Genomic DNA, 25294 nt, shown 5'->3' with positions numbered 1-25294 from the left:
AGGTAGTTTGATGTACCTACTTAAGGTATTCTTTTTAATTGTAGAAGTAGTACAGAATAAAATGAAGCAAAACCAGGTCTACATTCTTATCCTACAACTTTTTGAGTGATTCAATCTGTACGTTGGGGATACCATCTACTATGTAGGATTATCTGTAAATACTAAAGATACATATAAAAAATTTGCCAGTGCCTACCCCACAGTAGATGCTCAACAAACAAAATTGTTTTATATGCCCATCTCCTCCAATAGATGGCAGAAAAGATTAATCTTCATCTCAGAGTTCCTGGCTTATAGCAGGTGCCATGTTCATGTTTTAAAGAACGGTAATGAACAAAGACATAAGAAAAAGATATCACATTCTAAAGTCATTCAAGAAATAAAGAGATACAAACTGGAAGTTTCTTCATCATTCTATTTATTACATGTATGAATATTAACATCTCATGGTATCCATCTAATTCAGTCAAAACCAACAAAGGAAAAAGGTTAACCATGTTTCAAATGAACATTCTTACAGATTCCCCTGTAACTTAAAATAGAAATATGTTCATCTGCATTAAATCATTTGACATATTTGAAAAATGTCATTTAAAAAAAAAAATCACCTTTAGTACTTAAATATATTTATTAATCGTTTGATGGCATCAGTGTCCAAGTTCAATAAAAGTTGCTTCATTAGATACTTTTCAAAAATGGACACCTGGATGGTTCTCTATAGCTAGAGAGATATATATGCAAAGTCCTATTTCGTTTTTAAAATTTTTTCAAATCTGGCTTTTCTATTTGAGAAAAGTCCTGCAGTGCTCTCTCACACCCCTCTTTTGAAGGATAAAACTAACCAGAATTTGCTTCTTTAATCGTGGGAAGCTACTAGAAAAAAAATCTTACGTTGAGGTTGCTGTTTAATTCCATTTTCACCCAATAAAAAGTACAGAAACACTGTCTTTATTTGATGGTGTGCATAAATATTACACTCCATGGATAGCAAAAATATTTTTTATTTATAATTTACAGTTTCACAAGTGAAAATCGTACATTTTTACACATACAATTTCATTTTGTTAAATTTGCACACATCTACAGAACTTTCACACAACAAGCACCTGAAACTGTGCAGGCAGTAGGAAATGCAAATACTAAAATGTATTTATTAACCAAATGATAGCTGAAGGCCCTGCCTCAGCTAGACAATTTATATAGATATATGTCTATATATACATAAAAAATTCTTCACCTTCTATATCCAACAGCAGCTTTTTTTTAAAAAGAAAAACATACCTTTCTCATTTTATTTAAACTGACTCGACTGTATCATTTTCTGTTTTAATTTCAGTGGGTGTTGCTATGCTTTCCTCTGTACAAGCTGGTGGGGTATCAATTCGTTCTTCCTTAACTTTGGGACTTTCACAGGGTTCCTGTAATTCGTTTTTGACAATGTTCAACATAATGTTCAAAGGGTTTTCAACTGGTGTCTTGCTGGGAGATGGTGTACAATCAAATGAAGATGTCTACAAAATGAAAAGCTCTGTAAGTTCTGATTAAAGTTCAAAAGTATCACATTAAATGACATTTAGTTTAAGACCCCTTGTATGGGCAAAAAAACATACATATACCGAATGCAACTGAAATACCTGCTTCCCCATAAAAAGCCATGAAAGCGGCCAAATAAAAGGTATACTGAGCATTTAATACGTATTCAGCAATGATCCAAGCCAAGAAAAGCAGTCACCAATTTAAGGCCAAAAGAAGTTGATGAGACATACCTCTATAGTTAACCCCACAGAGATGGTAACCGCTACACATACTCTGGAATTTTTATGACTATCCTAATTTCAAATACTCTGACCTCACAGACCATCAAAACGTCCTAGAAAGTCTACTCTTTCAATGACCTAAATAAATCTTCCAAACTGCCTCCTGAACCAGTGTGTTGTTTGGTTTAAAAAAAAATGGTTACTCTCAAATATGAAAATGTGAACTTCTAAGGTCAATAGACATGTCTTTCAGATTTCACTTGTGATCATTTAAAAATTATTCCTATGTTATATGGCTTAAAAAAAAAAAAAAAGGCAGTAAGTGCTACCCATAACTCTAGAAACCTGTTCCCATCATGATCCCTATCTTCAGTTTCTCTCACATTTCTCTAGGCCTACTGCTCTAGTTAAAGACATCAAGACTCAAGTGAATAGAATGCAAGGAATACAGAAATTTCAAAATTTAAATCAGATCCTATCAATGTAGCACCAATATTTGGTGAACAACCTAAATGATACATCAAAACACAAAACAGCTGAATACATCAATAAGGTTAAAATAACAATATTGCTCTGATGCAAAAAAATAACAAAATTTATTCATGTAAATAAGAACAAAGAGTAACCAAAAAGAACTTACATTCTGATAATCTTCATAACATGATGGATGATAAATCTGAAGCAAAAAGAAAAAAAAGCAGGTATTCACATGTATATTCATTTCTAATAGACTATTCTGATATGATTTTCTTTTTAAATTTACACCAGAAAATAGCTATCTTTGAAAAGGTAACAAAAACCACTTTGTCACAAATGTGGATTAAAAAAATTTCATCCCAATTTCTCCTTAAACTTGGTTTATACATTTAAGTAGATAACATGGTATACTCTGAAGACAGTAACAGTTTTTTATAATGAAATGTAAATTCAAAATCAAAATAGTGTGGTTAGGCAGAAAGAAGACTAACTAGATTTAGAAGACCCAGTCTGGGTTTATCATTAACTAGTTATGCAACCTCTTATATAAAATAAGTATAGAACCAGTTGATGGCGAAGATACCTTCCAACTCAAACACTATCAAGTCCAACACCTTTCTTATAAAAATCAAAAAACAAAAATATTTTTCTTTCAAAGTGGCAAGTTACCCCTACAAAAAAATATAATCTTAACACTTTTATAAAGAACTGAAAATTACCTTTCCATCTACTCTAATAGCATTTTTTAAATGCCATTCCTCCTCTTCTTCATCCCAGTATTGTTCAAACTGTTCTTGACAGATTTCACAACTCTAAAATAGAATCATATAAAATGAAATTTACAGAACACATTCAATCACATGAGGTAAATACATATAAACAATTAAGGTAGAAGAAGGAATTTAAGAGTTATCTGAAAGTTCAATATATAGTACAGATACAAAATAAGTTCTAAGGATTTTGCATTCTTCCATGCAAAAATAGTTAACATTTCACTGTTTTTGGTAAATGATAAGGAAGTCAGGGACATTACGAGAGGTAGAAAATTTAATATTCTTCTCTTACCTCAACTGCTCCAGCTGGTCCAGCAGGTACACTTTGGAACTCCTTTTCTTTAGCAGCCTCCTGAGTCTTGAGCACGACTTCTTCGTGCACCTTTTCAAAAAACTGGCTCTTTGCACGTTCTTCTAAATCAGCTATTTCCTCAAATTCTATCCAGTCCTTAAAAGGAGTTGATTTAAAAAGAATATTTTCATTTGTTTCTAAACTTTTACTGCTTATCTTTAATATAATGCCACTGAAAGATAAGGGTACATTTGTCTACAAAATACTTTAATACTGGTTTTTTTTAATTATACCTTCTCTATGAACCCCATAACTAATAGACTACATAAAACAACTACTGAAAAATTAAGATCTTAATGTTCATTTTCCATTGCCTCTAGAATTACAACTACTGATCTAAACAAGATAAATTTCACATACAATTTTTTTACCAAAAAAAAGTCACACAAAAATTGGAATTCTAGAGTTAGAAGAAACATATTATATACTCTTCAAATTTATTTAAAAATACCTTTTATATTCTAGGAGTCAAATTCTATTCAGAAAATTCATGAAATGGCTCCCAGCAATTTTTTAAACTAATACACTTACAGAACTATATGATTTAAAGGTTAAAAGATGGTTTGGAGGTATACTGATTACTTACCGTTAAACTGTAGTACCAACGTCTATGAGTGACTTTTCTGCTAACATCTTTTTCAGTTCTATTTTGCCGATAATGCCAGTCCAAGTGATCTGCGTATACATCTGTCTGTGATGTTGTAAACCTCATTCCACAGGAGTAACACTGAATACCAGTGTACAGTCGATTTATAACACTATCATAACGTCTATTTTGAAAAACACAGAAATCATCTTTAGTTTTGATAACATGGCTAAATGGCCTTTAAAAAAAGGCAGTTACAAATATTTCAGTTTTCCATATTTTAATAATGGTGAAGCCATTATTATGTGACGAAATAATGTTTCAACCAAAAGCCGGCTGAAACAATACCCCAAATATCAGTATTATTCTCTAATAGTGTGTCATTAACCCTCTTTAAAATAACTGGTGAATTTTAGAACATGGGAGTCTATCCTCTTATTGATAGGCCTGGTGCAGTTATTTCCTTTCTAGCTAAAAATGGGAATGATCATCTGCTAACTGCCCCACCCCTCATCTAAAGAAAGGTCAAAGTAGTACACAAGAAATAATGATAGTACAAATTACTAAAAAGAAAAATTAAACTAATGGCAAACTGAGGTCAGCATCAATCCTTAAAATTCTGGGCTCCCTATTTGGAAAGAAATAGGTATACAGACCAACTAACTGAACAAAGACAGCAGTTATTAACTGTTAATACTGAATTATGATTTAATAAAAAATGGTTTTATAACTGTATGAGGAAGAGTTGGTAGGACAATAAAAGAGCTAGCTCAATCTTCATTTTCAAGAAGTCAAGAGATTGTCTAAATGTGATAAATCAAGAAATGTGACAAATCAGAAAAATATGAATCTTTTAAGAAATAGAGAAGTAAATGTAAGGAACCATAACTAAAGAGTTAAAAATGGTTAAAAAATGATTCTGGGTGAAGACTAGTACCAGAAGAAAAGGATGCCATCTTTTATTATAAGCCTTTATTGTAAGCCTTTCATTATAAAACTTTAATTATGTGAATTACTTTGAAAAAAAATTTATTTTAAAAGGTATAACCACTAGGTGCCTGTATTTTTATAAAGTACCCATGAGGATATAATGAGTCCATAAAGCACCTTTAAGTATTTTTATATGAGCGATACAGGCAATAGAATATTGGGAAAAAATATGCACCAAATGTTAAATGAGTGGTTGTAAGTGAGAAATGTAGGTTGTAGGTTAATTTTATTTTCTTGACCCTGAGATCAAGAGTTGCATGCTCTACGGACTGAGCTAGCCAGGCACCTCAGAATTTTCTAATGTTCTACAATGAACATGTATTACTTATGAAATGAAAATAGATTTTTTAAAAATTTAAATACTAGACTCTAAAAATCTCATTTTCATATCTTCAAAAGCACAAGAATATCAAATAAAGAAAATATAATGATTAAAGAGAAATGAAGATATAAAAGGAAGACATGATTATCAATAGCTAATATTTTAACTCCCCATATTTACTGTACCAAACACAGATAGTAAAAAATAGTAATTTAGAGAAGACCTTTTGGCCTAAATACTTGTGCAGCAGACATATTTTAAAAGAGAATTTAAAAACTTAAAACTGGTTTAAAAAAAAGAAAATGTGCTTCCTAAATTTTATAAACAGTAAGAGGGGTAAAATGAATAGCACTAATAATAATATCCACTGTTTAATTAAAGTCACTGTCCTTTTTATCTTGGAAAATAAGAAAATCAGATTACATACTGTTTCAATTCTTCAATTGTAAAATTGGTAAGATCTGGAACATCTTGATCTTCATTTTGATCTTCCTCCTCTTCAGGGGGAGGCTGAGCAGCAACTTCATTTACTTCTTCAATTGAAAAAAAAAATTTTTCTCAATACCATTCTCTAAGCATTCTTATTATAGGGGAACACTATTGTGTATTGTAAGCATAGAGAATCCCATCTTGTCTATTCGTTGTATTTACTGGCCAAGGAAACGAATACAATTCTTTATTTTGATAAGCAATACTAGGTATGATTTCTTAAAAGTCAATTTTCATGAAATTTTATTTCATCAATATTCAAATTATTTTTAAAAAGCTAAATTAATAAAGAATACCTAGTGAAGAATCTGCACATGACATTTACAGGAATGTTAATTGAAACAATGTGCACTATAAAGGTATTAGGGCCATGTTAGAAAATTTTTGAAGAATTTCATTATAAACCAATTTTATTTGATTTTCAGAAAAAAATAAAAAATCCAATTATTGTAAGAACTTTTATCATAACTTGTATCGTTATATTATACATACATCTTTATAACTTAGTGAAATTTTGTATAGATGAAGTATAGAACCATACTTACGTGTTGTAGCTGAATCAGGCTGAGACAATTTGAGAATTCCTGTTTTTAGCAGTTTTGAAAATAATTCATTTACATCCACCTGACTGAGATGATTATCAGGATATGCCTTAGGAAGAGCTCCTTCAAAAAAATAACACTCTTAATTGAAAGAACTTAAAGATGCATATTATACTAAGCATTTTTTACAGTTTTCTTCAAGATGCCTTATTAACAATTAATTTGACAAAATCCTGTTAAGGAGGAGTGTAATTATCTCAGAAGCTCCTAAAATGAAGTTTTCATTTAAGTTAACAAGTCATCATCTCTTAAAAATATATTCTAGGATAAATACTAAAAGCTAACACTGAAAACACTGATACTTTATAAGTATTTATAAGTACTTTATATGTATTATCTTTAAAAAAAAAAAGTTATTACCTACTTTTGCCCAATTAAATCCATGCCAAAGAAAAGCAGAATACACAGAACAGAAAGCCTCATGCTCCCTTCTACTTAGTGCGGCACCACCTCTAGACCCAACTTCCACCTTTCTAATTTTCTATTTCTCATCTTCTAACCACACTGGGAAAGACAGTTTTGTACAGATGAAGAGACTGCTATCTCTCAGCATAGATTTCCAGGAGGGAAAAAAAAAAACCCAAAGCCTAAGTGAAAGTATTCCTGCCCCCCATCCTCCTCCCATGACTACCCAGGGGAACGAAGATGAGCCATGTGGCTCAGAGTATACCTGCCCCTCTGACCTTTGCTGAAGTAGTACAATTGCAAAGCAGCTCAGACTACTGCTGAACAGGTGTCAGGGTTATTAAAGCTTCAATAATTTGACTAAATGCGACAAGGATAACAGTCTTCTCTTTAAAGCTCACTGGTGAGGAATCAGTCTTACATATTTTGCTAAGCACTAATCTAATAATTACTATTCTTTAAATCAACTATAAACACAGTATTTTAATGTATCTGTATGTCACTATTATGCACCTCCCAATACCTCTAGAAAAAAGTTCTGAACTACTATAAACTGCTCTTAAAGGGAGAAAATTCAGTTTGCATCCACAATACACATAACCACCACATACTCTACACTTAGCACAGCCCCTTGTACAGAGGTAGGTTAATTAGTATCTGTTAAAATGAAATGTCTGAATATATGAATGAATAAATTAGCCTCAATAGTCAGTTACAACAGCATTTCACACACTAAACATTTGTATTTCATTAGAATTAGCTATTTATGTTTCAGAGTTGTAACTAGCTATCCACAAGTCTGCGGGCAGCCAAGTTTAGTGATCAAGGGCATGAACCACGGAACCAGACACCAGGGATTCTAACTAGAAATTCCACTTTCTAGTTGTGTGACATGACCAGGTTGCTTATTGTGCCTCAGTTTTACAAAAGGGTAATAATAACTGTTCTTGCCTAAGGTTGTTATTAGGATTAAATAAATTAATATTTGTAAGGCAATGAGGTGTTTGGAATTAAATATAGTGTTTACTGTTTAAAAAAAAGGTCAATAGTGGGGCACTTGGGTAGCTCAGTCGGTTAAGCATCTGCGTTTGGCTCAGGTCATGATCTCAGGGTCCTGGGATCAAGCCCCAGGTCGGGCTCCACGCTCAGTGGGGAGTGTGCTTATCCCTCTGCCCCTCTCCTCACTCGCTCTCTCTCTCAAATAAATAAATAAAATCTTTAAAAAAATCAATAAATCCTGCTACACTATAAATAATTATCATCCCAGCACAATGCCTGGCATACAGCAAATGATCAATATGTTTAAATAAATAAATGAACATGGGGTGCCTGGTGACTCAGTCAGTTGGGCTTCCAACTCCTGATTTCAGCTCAGGTTGGGATCTCAGGGTTGGGCTCAGCAGGGAGTCTGCTTGAGATTGATTCCCTCTGCCCCTCCCCCTGCTCTCTCTCTCAAATCTTTTTTTAAAAAATAAATAAATAAATGAATACATGAACATATAAGTCTATTTACTACTAAGGAAGGGGTGTTTTTACTTTCATTTTAGAGAAGAAACTTTAAGAAAGCTAAATATAGAACAATGAATACTTTTCACATCTCTTTAATAGTAAGAAGAACTTGAAGAAGGAAGGCATATCTAACATCTCAATACCTCCAACCTAGAAGAAAAACATGTGATTTCCTCTGTGACGTGTCTATGCCCTGTATATATACACATGCACCCCAAGGTTATAAACACAAAAAGAGAATTTGCAGCCTTTTTATCTCCTACAAAAAGGAAAAAAATTTGCAATTTTTGCACACTATCTCATGCCACCAACCCCAACACAACAAATCCTCTACTCAACAAGAAAAACTTGAGTTCTAAAGGAAAATATATTAATATAGCAGAAGTTACAAAGTACTTTTGCATATACTACCTTATTTTAATCTCTCAAAAAAAAATTCCCAGGCAAATACTGACTTTATTGTCTCCTGACTACAGAGGAAGCAGTTGAATCACAGAGAAGATATTTGCTTATATCCTGCCCACCTATAAAGTAGGAAAGTATAGGGGCGCCTGCGTGGCTCAGTCGTTAAGCGTCTGCCTTCGGCTCGGGTCATGATCCCAGGGGCCTGGGATCGAGCCCCGCATCAGGCTCCCTGCTTGGCAGGAAGCCTGCTTCTCCCTCTCCCACTCCCCCTGCTTGTGTTCCCTCTCTCGCTGTGTCTCTCCCTGTCAAATAAATAAATAAAAAATCTTTAAAAAACAAAAAGTAGTAAAGTATAGCTTCTAAGACCCTGGTCTGATTTTAGATCCCAATTCTTTACTTCTCTTTTCATTATAGGGACAACAAAAAACATTAAAAAAAAATATTAATTAATCCTAATTGTCAATCCAGAAATTTTTTTAAAAAAACTTTCAAATTAATTGAATGAATTCTTGTGATGCCACAGTTTAAGAACTAAAGCATAAACTAGAGCTTGACTAGGACTTCCCTAGTTACTTCAGAAGTTTTGGAAAACTCCCTAAATTTATAAGCTAAACAGTGCCATGCTAGAGCATGTTTCCGAAAATGTTTTAGTGATTCAGAAATAAAGCAAGTACCGCTACAATTTGGCTGGGCTAGTTCTCAGTACACTAAAACTTTGCAGTTGTTTTATAAATCACCCTAATTTATATACTTCCCATTTTTCTTATATTAAAACTAAAATTCACTTTTAAAGCTCTCATATCCAATATTGTTATTATATCCATAGCAATATTGTTATGCCTCACCCAAAGTAACAAAAGAGCTTAGGGGACCTGGCTAGGGAGTCACAGCTTTTTCCTACTTTTTGTTTTGTTTTATTTTTAAGTAAGCTCTAGGCCCAATGTGGAGCTTGAACTCATGACCTCTGGATCAAGAGTCACATGCTCTACCGACTGAGCCAGCCAGACGCCCCATTTCTACTTTTTTTTTTTAACATATCGTGTACGATTATTATTTGAGAGCCCATAAAGACATATGAATTAATCAACTTTAGGCAATATCCCCAGTACTCACTTAATGTTTACTGGATCATCACATACACACACACACAAAACCTCAAAATATCAAATAATTGAGATTTCTGAGGTTTATCATTTATTTCATTTTACCTCAATACAAATGTCACCCTCCTATCCCACCCCCTAAACTTCTCCCTTCTCTCTTTTTTATGGTCTACAAAATCCTGGCTAACCACCTCTAGTTGTAAACAGGATTAGTGTGAATATACATCAACAATGTAAACTCAGAAAGAGAACAAAAAATTCCAGCCAGCTTCAATTTCTCTAAATTATATATGCCCTCTCAAAATTGTCATTTCATAAAACTGACAAAGTAGCTATTCAACGAAACAATATTTGTTCAAAAAAACACAAAGTTCAGAAAGTACATACCTGAAGGATTCTGAACAAATGCTCCAGGATTTTGTGGATGAACTGGCAAAAACTGTTGTCCTTGGCCAAATGCTACCGGCTGAGCAACACCAGTAAGAACCTTTAAGAGAAACCTTGGTTTTAAGAACATCCTTTCTATATTTTAACTGAAACTTTAACAATCTAAACATATAAAAATATTGAAGATATCGTAAGGCCTCGTTTCTACAATAAAAATTTACAAGTGTAACTTGACTGGGTTGCTTCATTTCTAGACTTTCTACAAAAAAGGAAAAATAATACCTTCCCTTACCTGTTTCATAGCATTATAAGGAACTGAGAATGAATGTGAAGCTTCTTAGGAAAGTTTAAGATACTATGCAAACATAAGGTAGCCAACAAGCTGTGTGACCTTACACAAATCACTTTACTAGTGCTTTCCCTTGTGCTTTCCCTTACTTTACAAATAGAACTGATATCCAGAGATGTGACCTGTACACAATCATAACAGCTAGTTAATAGCAAAGCTGAGGCCAGAACTCCTAACCTGACTCCTTCCCACAGATATCAAAAGCCTGCTTTAATCAATCAATCTATAAATTCTTTTTTGATCATCCTGCTTGGACATCATACTTTGCGTTGCAAAGTAGACTGTAAAAGACAAACTACTGTACAGACATATAAATATTGTATTTGTTGTCAGAGTGAAGTAGGACTTCTGTATGTTGCTGCTATGTAAATATCCAGAATTATTAAAAACAGTTCATATCTGCATAACATCATTCTAGAGTAACTGCAGCAGACTTACCTGTTGAGATGCCTGAATATTTCCTACTGTTATTGGAGCAGGTAAATTGCCAAAGTTTCCAAATTGGGAACTCTGAAGATTCTTTTCATCAAAATAGTGTCCAGAAGCTCTGTTAAGGGGATTGGAGAAGCTCTGGTTTCCAGGGCCATGTGGTCCATTAAAATTTGGTCCTTGAGGTGAATCAAACATTTGTTCATGTCTTTGGAACTGTAGTCCTTGGGATGGGGCATTAAAAGCATTGCCAGGTGGATCATTATATGGACCAGTCTGATTGAAAGATACTGATTCAAGCCTCTGTGAAGGATGATTGTCAAATCGTGTGCTTTGAAGACCAAGAGGAATATCAAACCTTGATGCTTGCTGGTGTTGTGGACCATCAAATCTTTGAGGTACACCATCAAATCTTGGTTGAACCTGCTGTCCAGGTGGTCCATCAAATCTCTGTGGGCCTGGCTGACCAGTTCTTTCAAATCTAGGACCTGGCTGCCCATGCAATCCATCAAATCTTGGCAAGAGTGATGGCTGACCTGGCTGCCCATCAAACCTTAAAGCATGACAACCTTCAAATCTTGGACCACCCTGACCCAGAGGCCCTTCAATTCTCAGGCCACCTCCTGGCACAGAAGGACCCTCAAACCTCATTCCACCTCCTTGTTGGACTAATGGTCCTTCAAACCTGATCCCAACCCCTGGTTGACCATGTGGACCCTCAAACCTAAGGTTCCCACCAAGCTGATTATGTTGTCCTTCAAACCTCAAACCGGCTACTGACTGACCATGGGGGCCCTCAAACCTCATTCCAACTCCCTGCTGTAGCAAAGGGCCCTCAAATCTGATCCCACCTGCTGGCTGACCATGAGGTCCATCAAACCTAATTGCAGCCCCTGATGGACCATGACCCCCTTCAAATCTAAGTCCACCAACAGGCTGACCTCGGGGATTATCAAATCTAAGTCCACCCACAGGCTGACCATGAGGTCCCTCAAACCTTAATCCACCCACGGGTTGACCCCGATGTCCCTCAAACCTGAGACCACCCACGGGCTGGCCCCCTGGTCCTTCAAATCTCAAACCACCTGCAGATCCCTCAAACCTCAGACCAGGGGAACCTTCAAACCGAAAACCACCTCCTCCTGCTTGACCAATTGGCCCCTCAAACCGCAGAGGTGTCCCTACTGGTCCTGGAGGACCTTCAAATCTCAAAGGACACCCACCTCCTAACTGACCTTGTGGTCCTTCAAATCTCAAAGGGCCACCTCCCCCCATTTGTCCTGGTGACCCATCAAACCGAAGAGAACCTGGTGTAGGAGGTCCATCAATTCTAGGGCTTAATTTATTAGGTCCTTCAAAAATCATCTTGGTTGGGCCGTCTCTTGTTACTGATGGCCTACTAGGTCCATCAAATAATGGTCTATCTTCAGCTAAAGCTGTAAGTCGCTGATTTGTATCAAGGCCGGCAAATCTTGATGCTGGGCTATCTACAAATGGCTTATCTGAATCTTCATATCTAGGTCGCTTAAGTGGAAAACGATCATTGAATGGTGATCTCTGCTCTTCTCGCACACCTTTTAAAAAGGAAAAAAAGTTATTTTCCCTGAATCTGAATTTTTATCAAAATATCTTCTATCTTCTATTTTCATGTAAATGTTTAGCCAAAAATATCCAAAACTATCTCACTTCATTACAGGGGAAGGAAAAGACAGCATAATCAAGCAGCAGGTAAGAGGATGCCCGCTAGAGTCAGACACACCTGGGTTTAAAAAAAAAAAAAATATTCCCCATTCTGTCAACTAATTATTTGACTTTGAGAGCAAGTTATTTAACCTCTCTGGTCTTGATTCCTATCTATAAAATGGGATAATATATATTTAATTGGGTTGTTGTGAGGATTAAATCAGATTACATATATAAAGAACCTAAGAAAAGTACCTAACACATAGAGTGGCCTAGTAAATATTAGCTCCCTTCCCTTCCCTTTGAGGGGAAAAAATGAAACAAAACAAACAAAAGGTAGTCTGAACAGTCACAAAAATCCATCCCCACTTAGCTTGTTCATTTTCCCTTCACTGCTGTGATTCAATAGGGATAATCTGATTTAACTTTTTCTACCTTTAGCAGAGACTTGCTCGTCATGTCTTCTCCGGCCCTCATGGGGTGAAAGATTCTCAGCATAAGTACGACTCCCAGATATAGGAGAAAGACGTCTTGCTCTTTCACTAAATTGTTCTTTTCTGTCAAACTGTGCTCCACTATTCCTACTTGCATGTTTACTTTTGGATGGCTCACATTCTATTCCAGACAACAAGGCATCAGTCAAAGGGTAGTCAAAAATATCAGGATCTAAGAGATCAAGTCTTGGAAATGAATGCTGAACCTGTGTCCTTTTCAGTTTTGCTTTATGTTCATAGTAGGTTAATTCAGCATCAGATAAGAGAGGTTTCTTTTTTAATCCACCTTTATTTTCTTCTGTAGGACTATCCCGTACATTGCATCTATGTTTACCTTCTTGATACTGAAATAGCTGTCGAATTTGATGCACAACAACAAGGAACTCATCCTGTGTAATTTCACCAGATGCTAAACGTTCACTCGTCTGTGTAGGGGTGATAAAAGGAAATCAGATATTTTAAATATAAAAAGTACTTACAAAAAAAAACTTAGACAAAAGAGAATAATGACTACATGTGATCATAGTTAACTACCTTTTGAAGTAATTCTCTTTTGCTTGCAAGAGTTAACTCTTTAGGAATCTGAAGGTTGGCATCTACACTTAATCGATGCTGCTGCTTTGGGGCTCGAGGTGACAAGATTCCTTTAGTGCTTGACCAGCTCTCCCTATGCCTTAGATGAGGAGATTTACTATGTTCATCACCCTGTTGTAAGCTGAAACCATAAAAGCAGTATGTTACTTCATAAAAAATTTTTAAATTTCTCAGGACCATATTCCAAAGGATCTGGTTAAACAAATATATTTAACTATAAAAGTTAACTAAATGATTAAGAGCACAAACTCTGAAGTCAGGAAAAATCACACACGAATTCTAATTCTTGCATGTCCTAGATGTGCAGCTTTAGGTAGATTAACCTTTCTAAACTTTAGTTTCATTATCTGTAAAACAGGAATAATGGTATATCACCCACAGAGTTATTAAGAAATAAATGGAAAAATTAAGTACTAACTATAGCATCCAGTAAGTATTACCCAACTTTTAAATAACACTCTATTTTAAAATGTACAATTTATTTTACTTGATTAAAAATGTTAACATCCTACCTTTTATTTTCTTCCCAACCAGATTTCCATCTTTTGGTAGACTTGGAACTTTGCCAATTTTCTACATTCTCCTTTGGTTCAGTGCCTGACTTTGTAGAATGCTGATTTGCAGCTTCTTGTGGTCGTTCCTCTTCAGTCTTTTTTATTCTCCTTGGATCTCGAATATCTTGTTTATTACTTCTCTTAGCATTTCGCTCTTCCCTGGAAGGTAGCATAAACTCCTCCATGTGTGACTGCTTAACTCCTGATTGCCGAATCTTTCCAGCTTTGGGTGTCGAAGTTGGAGACATACTCCTTTGCCTTCGTTTGGGTGACCGCCTATCTCTTCTCTTCGGAGAATGTATAATTGGTGACCGAGACTTGGGTGATCTCGATCTTGATCGCTTTCTAGTACTTGATCTCCCTGGTTTTGTCCCTTGTTTTTCTGATTCTTCCATTATTGTATCCTGCTTTTGTACAATGCCATTGATGATTTTATTTCTACTTCCAGCCAGTCTGTGTTCAGATGATTTCATGTGCTCATCTTTATCCTTTTTTTCTGCAGTTTTTCTCTTCTCTTTTACATCATCATCTTTGCTATCAGTCTTATCCTGAAGATGTTTCTTTAACCTTGGATCTCTCTTGCTCATATCAGACACCCTTGCACTTTCAGATTCTTGATTTTTCAAGTCCTTTGTGTGGGATAATTTGTTTTTCAAAGGTGATGGTGATTTAGATTTAGATTTAGATTTAGAATCTAATTGGTCAAGTTCTTTCTTGGTTATTTTTTCACCTGATTTACTTTTCTCTTGCTTGGATGAATTTAGTTTTTCAGAGGGTACAGTTTTACTTGTCTTAGTATCAGATTGGTTCAATGTGTTCATTAGGAATTCTTTCCTGTGACTCTGATCTTTTCCATGCGAAGAATGTTGACTCATCCTATTAAGACGGGGATCCCGATTAGTTCCTTTCAAATCCTGAATTTGTAAGGATGGACCTGGACGGCTTTTCTCAGGTTGCACAGGAACCTGATGGGGAGGTTTAACTGCCATAGGGGGAATTTGTGGAACATGTAATTTGGATGGTGCAGATCCAGGACCTAAGTTGGATGTCTCCTGCTGAACACTAAGAGAAACTGCCTGAAATACAAAAATAAATGTTCATGTTAATACATAAAACACGCAGATTGTCAGGAAATCAAAAACTAAGGAATGTAATGTTTATTCAATAAATCCATTCAATACTACACTTACACTGTATACTTTTAGTGTTCAAGTAGAGATTAAAATGAAAAGAAGAGATTATGGGACTTATTTCTTACTAGTCCTTTACTTACTTTGGGGTTTTTATAATATAATCTTTAAGTAGAATGAAAAAAAAAAATTCTCCATCTTCCTAATTATTCAGGATTCCTAGCCAGACTTCTACTAAGAAAATGCTAAATAAATCACTGCACTCCAAGTACACAAGCGTCAGAGTCATTCCAGCTAAATTTTAGGTCATAAAATTTAGTTCCTCCTAATGTCAATGATAATGAACTTATAAAATTTTGCCTTCCTATACTTCCTTACTCTCAAATTCAGGTGCTAAGTAAAATAACTTAGTAAAAGCTTATTCATGCATGGAAATATGTAATCTTCTTGCCCTCCTTAGTTTTGTGATGGCTTTTCTTTTGTAGGCTTTTTTTCTTTTTTTTTTTTAAAGATTTTATTTATTTATTTGACAGAGAGAGACACAGCGAGAGAGGGAACACAAGCAGGGGGAGTGGGAGAGGGAGAAGCAGGCTTCCTGCTGAGCGGGGAGCCCAATGCGGGGCTCGATCCCAGGACTCTGGGATCATGACCTGAGCCAAAGGCAGACGCTTAACAACTGAGCCACCGAGGCGCCCCCTTTTGTAGGCTTCTAAGAACCATATTTCTACTCATGAAACCTAAGCTCATAAAACATTAAAGATTATGCAAAAACAACACACCCACCGTTTTGGGACAGGTATTAAATTCACGAAATGTTAATAAAACTAAGGTGTTATCTTAAAATATGGCAATTTAATAGAAAAGTATTTGAAAGAAAATAGTGTAGTTTACATTCAAGTGACTTTTACAATAAGGAATTAAAAATTTGGTCTAACATACCATAATCTGCAAAATAGAAGTGGAAAAAGAATACACTACTAATAAAAATAACATGCTCATACAATTCAAACACAAAATAATTACTTCTCTATCAGAAGACAGGTTTAAAATATTTAAAATGCCAAATATCCTCTACTTACCAGTTGTGCCTTAGCTTGCTCTAGCTCAAGCTCTAGCTTTTTCTGCTGAAGTTCTAACAACTGTTTTTGTTTTGCCAGTAACTGCTGCCTTATTAGTTGTTCTTGGGTAAGATTCTTTTGTATATCAGGAACAATTGGAGGAGTGGAGATGCTAGGGGAACTGACCACTGTGCCAGGTGTTGAAGGCTCTTCAGGCTATAAGAAAAAATAGCGGGTTAAAAAAATGTATTTCACAGCTAAAAAAGCAGCTAAGGGGAAACTAAAAATTATCAGCTTCTCTCTTAAATACTATCCATAATCATAAATGGCCAATCATGTTTATAAGCGCACAGAAAATTTTTCAAAAACTTAAAAACCAAATAAAGTATATTTTGTGATACCCAAAAAAGGAGAATGTATTTTTAAATGCACTGTGAACCTGAGTGGAAAAAACATTTTTTTTTTAACTAAACAGATTCAGCACAGGGTATTCTTGAGATTTCTTTATAGCAAGAAATTTTAGATAAATCAAAATTCATATTAAAACTTACCGATTTATTTAAAAATTTAGGATTCACATGGATGCTAGATGTATTCACATTGGGGGGCAGAGGTTTAATAGGCCAAGCAGGATCTAACGAATTGACTCTGACATCCAGGGCATAAAGTTTCTTCAAAGGGAATATTTCATCCCATGTGGAACGTAATTTAAATAAACTTTTTCTAGTATTTTCATCCACCTAGAACAACAGAACAATTCTATGGCTTGTTAAGTTACTATAGAATGTTTTAAATATTAAGTATTAAAGCTACATAAATCTCTGTTCTACTCAATATAGCAAACATACTATTCATCCACAAATATATACAGTAGTAATAACTTACTAAAGGTATATTTTGTTTGTAAACATAAAGTTAATAAATTTCTCCCTCAAAAAAAAAAAATTAGAAAAATTAGTCACTATCCCCTAGCCTGTATGAAAGCAAACAACTAAGCAATTCTTTGTATTTTTAATAGTACAAAATGTTTCCAAATTTTAGGGCTTGATACAGCATTCCTTATGTTACTCTTACTCTGAACAGAAGTGTAGAACAACTAGAAAATAGTTCACTTGATGGCTTAAATTTTATTAAAACAAAACTATCTAACCAATTTTCTGCAATACAATTTGGTTCGCACAAATGAATGAGTTATTTGTGGTGTGAAAGGCACCTTAAAAATTGAAATTCACAAAAATCTTACCCACTGATGAGCTTCAGTTTTATATAATTTATCTGCTCATGCTTGTGATGGGAATAACAACAATATTCAAAAACTAGCTATCAGAGAAACCTAGTACTTGGGAAAACTGAATTAGAATTTTAACTTTAGGATAAAGCCTTGACCATATTTGAGTCTTTAGAGAATTATACTTACTATAAAGTCATTTTCATCAAATGCAGTGTCAAGGCCCTATTAGATTCAGTAAAAGGTATTCTAACCAAACACCCAACTAAGTTTGAACATAATGAAACTGAAACCGAGGGGCTGGTTTAGCTCCCCAACTTCTTTAATACAAAGTCGGCTTCTCCTTAGACTACAGCTTCAGGTAAGCAGTATTTAGCCAAGGTCTACAATATACTATTAATTAACAAGCTCCTTAATACAATTTGAAATACAGCTTTCCAAATTTCTTCTGCATATACTAACAGTATTTTTTTTAGGAACTTAGAAGAAAAAAATTACTCCAAGTAACAGCTACACATTTTCTGTTCTAACAAACAAGTAAAATCCCGTAATAGTTCTTTCAAAATAATCCCAATTCTCCAAGTCTGACAACTGTTAAGATTTCTCCAAACACAACAGGTGCAGCTAATAAAAGAACTACCAATTTTTTGTTAGGAAACAATATTTAAAACTAAACTGCTTATAAATGTCCTTTTGCTCAGTGTGAAAGATAAAGCCTTCCAGGAAGAGAATTGATTACTCCAGCAAATCCCTGGTCTTCCTCAACATAATACTCTATTAACCAAACTACCAGATACAATGTTATGGAAGGAATTTGCAACCTCTAGGTATAGAAACTAACAAGCCTTTCTTCTAAACACTAAGTGGGGGTTAAAAGTATTTCCAAAATAACCTAAAGCAATTAACTGGCCCACCATTCACACATACCTAGAACATTCACATAAAACACACTTGAACAAAGTAACAAGAGGAAACATTTCAAGAAAAAAAAAAAAAATCACAAAAGTTTCAGGCACCAATCACAGGTTGAGACACTGGAAGATTATGCTTTTCTTTTTCAGATAGGAAGAGTCAACATCCTAACACCAGAAACCTAAACAATGAAATTTGAAGTACTCTTTGACAGCTTCAGATCTTTTTGCCCATGTCCTAGTGATGGAACAGATCTTCAATCAAATGAACAAACTCAATTAAAAACAAAACAAAACAAATTCTAAAAGCAAACCCATCTATTCTTGAACAGATAATGTAAAACCCCTAAAATCTGCTCTAAAAATCTAACATAAAACACTAACTTTAGCATGGTACTTGATAAAGATCCAAGAGAATAAAACATTTCACCACCCAAGAAAACCCAACACAAAGACAAGTATTTATTTAATCAGGAACACATTTTTTTTAAAAAATTCAAATGTTTCTAAATGCATATATACCTTTTCAAACACACAAATAAATGTTGCAACTAGATTTTTAGTAAAGGCAGTGAGATACTCTCTTCCAACGTTTTTCACGATAGAATCCATAAGGTACATAACAGGAAGCTTCTCTGAGGAAGGAGCCTGAAGTGATAAAAAGAAACTGAGAAGTTTAGTATAATGAATTGTCACCATACCATAGAATTACTTTTAAAAGTGATGCTTCAAACCTACAATACAGACTTCTATTTTCGTTGACACTAAATACTTTTGAATTAACCTTTATGAAACTTAAATGTTCAACCAAGTTCTCATCTCTTACAATGATCTTTAGCTGAGCATATAAAATAAGCTCAGAACTACAAGAAAAACTGTAACCTTTAATACATTCATTTAACACTCAATGGAATTTCAGGTTCATATGGTAAAGAAACAAAAGACCTGTGTTTTAAGTGACCACGGGGTGGTAGGGGTATTTTCTGTAACCCAAGTGTAAGTTTTGTGACATTAACTTATTATAGTGTGCCTAAACTCAATGAAGTTTCCAGACTTCTGGCAGAAACCCTCATTTCCATAGGCATATTTTATATGTTAAAGTCTATGACACTTTTGTTACCTGTAAAATTATTAGGATTACTTCTTTATAATCCAATGAACAAAGAAATTAAGTACACTTCACATATGAAGTTAATGGCAAAAAACACTCTTAAACTTGCACATGAACATGCAGGAAGGTGCAAGTTGTTACTGATACAAGAAAAACTGGATGGAGCAGCTGCTGAGTCATGTAAATCAGGTCGAACTTGACTCTGGAAACCAGGATTTGTCCTGAAGATTTTCTTCACAGCATGGACTCTCCGTCGAAATATTTTTCCTCTGACATGCACAAACCAGGGTTTCTAAATTTGTGCAACGCCAGTGTGGTGATGCTGATACAGGTAGCCCTTTCCAAAGCAAAGCAATGTTGCCCCAGTTCAACTGCAATGCCTACCCACCACTGGCTTTTAGAATGTACATCAAGTTTCCAGAAAGCATCAGCAGGTTCACAGACTTGAGGAGCATTAAGACACACCGTATCAACTAAGTGTTAACTCCGACTCCACAGGAGCACCCATGATTTAGAAACAAAAACAAAAAAATCCCCGTTTACCCAGCCCATGTGTATCGGAATCTTAACCCTGAACAACACTTACCCATAGCTACCTGTAGCTAGGGTAGGCTCACAGTTCTGCAGTACACAATGCCATATTTCACAAAACCAATTGCCCATACAAGTGTGTGGAAGTGCTCTTGCTTCTGATAACACCTTTACAACCAAAGTTGGCCAAGGAAACCTCTGAATAGCTTTGTATGAAAAATTTCTTTTACGGTCCTTTCTAATAAAAGGGTTCACAAGGCCACTGCATGTGGGTAAACTAGTAAATACCAACATGTCAAATGCTTTATTGCTGTGTCTTTATCTTACCATGTCATGTTTTACACCATTTTAGTCATTGTTGTACTTATGAAGACAGGCTCTCTTTTAAACCAAAATCTGTTCAGTAGGCTAATTTTTTATTGTACAAGTGAATCCCGTATGTAATATTTTTTCACTACTGCTGCCTAATGGGAGGAGTCAAATTAGGTGTGAATCCTTAAGTTTAGTAATGCTGAGACGCTAGAGAATAAGGACACAAACATTCACCTCCAGAAAACACAAAACCAAGCCAGTTTGCTACCAAATGACAGAAAATCCCTCCCCTCACCCTCAACCCCAACCCTTATTATTTCCCCAGTGACTTTTACATCTTTTCCTCAACCTGGCTTTCCAAAAATAACCAGGAAACGTGTGCCAAAAAAATTTCAGCTTTTATCAGCAAATAGTCCATCTATTTTCACCACTCGTGTAGCCATACACAAATACAAATTTTAATGTGGTCACTATAGTCAGCATTTAGTTTTCACTTCTCGAAGGTCTTCCGGATCCATTAAAAACCAGCAAGGAAACTGTTGAGTGACAACCTGAACTGCTAAATATTAGGCTCTGTGGAATATTAGTAATCCCAAAAATACTAATTAGATTTTTTAAAATCAATGTTATTAAAAAAAAAAAAAAGTGCAGTTTTGTTTTTTAAAAAAGGCATTCAATGTCAAGTTAAGCCTTCAACAAGGCAAAAACTAAGTTTTCACGTCCAACATGTTTGTGGTATCAATAAAAAGGATGTTGAGTATGAGGAATGCTTCCTTTTTAAGTCTCATACTTTAAAAAAAGAACAATAGCTGTTTCACAGACATTCACAGGAAAAGGTGAATGAAGACTTGGATTTTAGCTGTCAGACTGAGCATGACAAACTTGTTGGGCCCTTAAAAACAAAACAAAACAAAAAACCTTTACTTTTTGTCCTCTTTAAATTAAGGTATGAAAGGACCACCTGAAACCGTGTATCTTGTGAACAGATTTACCCAAAAGAGTGGATGGAACCTAAAGAATGAACCCAAGTCACTTAAAGACTTTTGTTTAAAACACACAACCACGTAGATAAAAATAAGTCTTGGAAACAGATTCTACACCTTACAAAGGTAAATAAAAAAGACAAGTACATATTTTATATGTTTTATTCACAAATTTTATAATACCAGTCACACATTTCAAAACCATTTATTAGAGTCAGACCACTCAGTTGTACACTAGACAGAAACCGCCTCTAAACAATATATTGGTGGTTGTTGTTAAAGTGGCCTTTTAAAAGGGGTTCACTCTGGTAAAAGGAGGCTCATCCTGTTAATTTCAATCACTAACAACTAGAAAAAACTAAACCATAAGTACAAGCTTGAAAAATAAGAACGTAATACTGGGAAGCTATTAAAACTCATTATGATAACTAAGTTTAACAGTAACTTAAATGACATATCGCTCCCACATGAATCCACAGAAGAGGAGGACTACAGGGAAATAAAGGGTGGCAGAGGACCACTTCTGTCAAGGGGTGAAGAAAAGCACGTCTTCACTATCAGGGAAGGGAGGAAAAAAAGAGAAAAGGAAGAGGAGGAGGGACTGAACTTTTCAAAAAAAAACTCCAAGTACGTGTTACCCACTGGGTCAGTTCTCCACCTACAGGTTGGATAAGATCTCCTCCCCCCACCCAAACCCCACCCTCACCCCCAATTTCCCGTATTTTGGGGCAAATTAGACCCTCCGATAGGAGAATAAAAGTTTTAACTAGCCGCCCCCACCCCAAAACGGGGCTGACGGGTGTGAGCAGCTGCCTGGCTGGCAGGGAATGGATTCTCCTCTCTTCCCTTTCGCATCATGTGCTTTTCAGGCGCCATGTTGGGCTCCTAACAGGCGGCTGCTCCACTCGGGGCCAATTCCCTATTCCCACCCCCCAACAGCTCGCTCCCAGGTCCCCCTTCACCTCCTTCCAACCCACAGAGCACAATTACCCAAAAGGGTACGGGGGGTGGGGGGAGGGCTGGGAATGGGAGAACCACCACTCCCCACCCTCCCGGGGGTTAAAATGGTTTTAACTCTTACTTCCCCACACCACAAACTGCCTTTTAAGTCTCCCCCTCCCCAAAGGGCTCTATTCAAAGCGTGTGTTCGGGATATACAATGCGGTGGCCTAAATAGGGAGTTGGTAAGCGGAAGTGGGACTCCACCCTTTATCCTCCCCACTCCCTCCCCCACAAGAGAGGCCCACGCTCGAAGCCTGGGCCAAAGACCGAGCCTGAGTTGGAGGTGGAGGGTTGGAGAGGAGGAACACTGTCCCCCTTTGGATGGAAGCGAGACCTGGGATGAGGCTGACACTAAAATCAGGGAGTATTAGAAGAATAGGAGGCTGCGGGGTGTATAAAAACCTTGGCGGTTTGGGCCTCGATGAGAGAGACGATCTCCTTGGCGAAGGGCAGGTTCTCCTCGGCTAGAATGGTCAGCATATTGATGTGCGGTTTGCTATTGAAGGTCAGGTCTTCGAGTGATGATTGATAATCCCGACAGGCGTCCTCCCGGGCCCCCGCAGTACCGGCCTCGGCCGGCGTCTGCTCTGACATTGCGCCGCGGCCCCCCTCCGAGGTCCGCCGCAGCTGAAGCTGAAGCCGCTCTCGACACCCCGCCTCCCTTCCGACTCCTCTTCCTCTCCCCGGGTCTCTCGCGGCTCCGGCTTCACCACATGCTGACCGCGGAGGGGGGTTGGGGGACGACACAGGGGGAACCTCGGGTATGAAACGCCGCCGTCTCAGGGGTGATCTCCGTCCACTTCCAGCCGCCACAGAAGCTTCTTTCTCCACAGACACAAAATGGCGGCGGCAGTGGCGGCTCCAGCTCCGAAAATGTCTGTGTTCCCAACCGCTGCGTCGTGCGAAATGAGCAAGGGGAGGGGAAATGTGCGGTAAAAGGGCGGGGCCGTTGAAAACACCAGGCGTGATTGGCTCGGCCAGTAACGTCACAAGCCCCGCCTTCGTCCCTTCCGCAGGACGTCCTGGCACCGCCTTCTTCTACGGGCCCTACCCGGGCTTTCGCAACACCTCCTGTTCAGAGGTGCGGTAAAAAAGACGGCCCCTCTCATTGGCCGATTCATAAGGGACTGTTCGGTCATTTGTTACCATAACAACCCATTCAGAGAGGCCAATAGGCTTGGGGGAGGCTGTTTCCCGAGGCCCAACCCAACCAGTTTAAGGGGAAAGCTCCGCCGTTCCCCCTCTTCGTCCCTCCCTCCGCAATCCCCTAGCCACTGAGCGGTTCCGTCAATCATCCTCCCTCCGGCCTGCCCCGGCGGCCGCGGTAGGGGAATGGGGGCTGAGGGGAACGAAAGCTTTTGGCCCTCCTCACCCCACCTCGCACCTCGCGATTCAGGTGCTCCCGAGAGCCAGGGAGGGTCCGGCTGCGGGGCAGATTGTCCCTCCCGGAACTGAGACCCGGAGTGAGACGCTGAATTTACCCCAGACCTGGGGATGAGTCGTTGGAGATGGGCTCCAGCACGGTGCTTCCCACATCTTCAAACAAAAACACCTAGGCCGGCCTTCTTGAGTCGAATCCCCAGGAAAATGCTTTTATTTAGAGGTTGTGTGCGAAAGGCTTTTCTCTAGGGATTTGGGGGATCTGGGGGAGCCTACTCAGATCTGGAGGAAGGGTGTCTCACAACGGCCACATCCAGCCTCGAGCCTGATAGCTTCTCTATCAGTTTTCACTTCGGAACAGCCTAAGAAAACGCTATTTGGGGCACGTAGGAAAAAAATACACGTTTTACTTGCAAGAGTCTTTTCCCAGACTTCTGAAATCCTATTTGGAGGCTGGTGATGATGCTCTCGAAATACAAAGTATTCAAATAGTACTGCCATAGAGCTTCATTATAGCACAATAAACTAAAAGGGTGCGTTTTGTTTTGTTTTTTTTTATTGACTAGATGATAACCTAAATGTAGTCTAAAAAAAGGTATTAATTACATAAAATTTGCTTCACGATTGTCCTCCTTTGACTACTAGGTTCTGCAGAGATACTTTGTTCCCCAGTAGAAACCGCTCTTAATAAATGAATTCCTTTATTTGTCCCATATAAAGTAACATTTTCATGTCTTACTTTTGTTCGGCTTTGAGTTTTTTAAAGCAGCTTTATTGAGGTATGATATACTGTAAACTGCACATACTTAAAATGTACGAGATTGTTTGACATGATATTGTCCTTGCACGTGATATCTCATATGAATGAGAAGTAAAACCTGGGGAAGAGAGCTTGTCTTTCCTCATTTGAAGCTAAGAAATATTGTTGAATAGATTTTATTGATTTCAGTAATTTTATACTATTGTTAGTGGTGATATTTATTTATTTATTTATTTATTTATTTATTTATTTAAGTAGGCTCCAGCCCAACGTGGAGCCCAGGGGCCTGAACTCACCACCCCGGTATTAAGACCTGAGCTGAGAGCAAGAGTGAGCCGCCTAACTGAGCGTTTGTGGCTATATTTAGACTAACAGACACGGTTAAAATAAAGGAACTTTCAAAGTTCTTGTTTTCTGGGGGGAAATGGGGTAAAAAAAAAAAACAGTTTTACTTGTAATTTTTTTTTAAGATTTTATTTATTTATTTGACAGAGACAGTGAGGGAACACAAGCAGAGTGGGAGAGGGAGAAGCAGGCTCCCCTGCTGAGCAGGGAGCCCAAGGCTGGGCTCAATCCCAGAACACTGGGATCATGACCCGAGCGAAAGGTAGACCCTTAACGACTGAGC

General features: G+C 37.0%; 1 protein-coding gene across 4 annotated transcripts; it reads right to left on the bottom strand.

Moving 5' to 3' along the window:
- Window positions 1-401: 401 nt before the first annotated feature.
- Window positions 402-23445, bottom strand: PCF11 (PCF11 cleavage and polyadenylation factor subunit). Of its 4 annotated transcripts, none has more exons than XM_036099719.2 (16): window positions 22929-23445; window positions 19110-19235; window positions 17000-17188; window positions 16470-16664; window positions 14219-15336; window positions 13647-13827; window positions 13054-13537; window positions 10945-12509; window positions 10158-10257; window positions 6292-6411; window positions 5685-5790; window positions 3946-4129; window positions 3300-3455; window positions 2954-3046; window positions 2398-2433; window positions 402-1511 (listed from the first exon to the last, which is right to left on the bottom strand). In XM_036099719.2, exons 1-16 carry the CDS (start codon window positions 23118-23120, stop codon window positions 1296-1298), a joined length of 5061 nt encoding a protein of 1686 aa, XP_035955612.1. In that variant the 5' UTR covers window positions 23121-23445; the 3' UTR covers window positions 402-1295. The 4 variants fall into 4 exon arrangements, with proteins under 4 accessions (XP_035955612.1, XP_077914731.1, XP_035955613.1 ...); XM_078058605.1 differs by having other exon boundaries at window positions 5685-5787; XM_036099720.2 differs by having other exon boundaries at window positions 13447-13537.
- Window positions 23446-25294: the final 1849 nt, after the last annotated feature.

This window comes from Halichoerus grypus, chromosome 11 (genome assembly GCF_964656455.1).
Source record: "Halichoerus grypus chromosome 11, mHalGry1.hap1.1, whole genome shotgun sequence".
NCBI classification, from domain to species: domain Eukaryota; kingdom Metazoa; phylum Chordata; class Mammalia; order Carnivora; family Phocidae; genus Halichoerus; species Halichoerus grypus.
This window is presented reverse-complemented; position numbering and strand designations above follow the sequence as displayed.

Excerpts from the sequence above, each read along its gene's own strand:
- PCF11 (XM_036099719.2), bottom strand. The coding sequence starts at position 23,120 with ATGTCAGAGCAGACGCCGGCCGAGGCCGGTACTGCGGGGGCCCGGGAG. Across the intron at positions 15,337-16,469 it reads AGCAAGCTAAGGCACAACTG|GCAGTTTCTCTTAGTGTTCA; the intron begins GTAAGTAGAGGA and ends TTTGTATTTCAG. Across the intron at positions 10,258-10,944 it reads ATATTCAGGCATCTCAACAG|GTTCTTACTGGTGTTGCTCA; the intron begins GTAAGTCTGCTG and ends TTTCTCTTAAAG.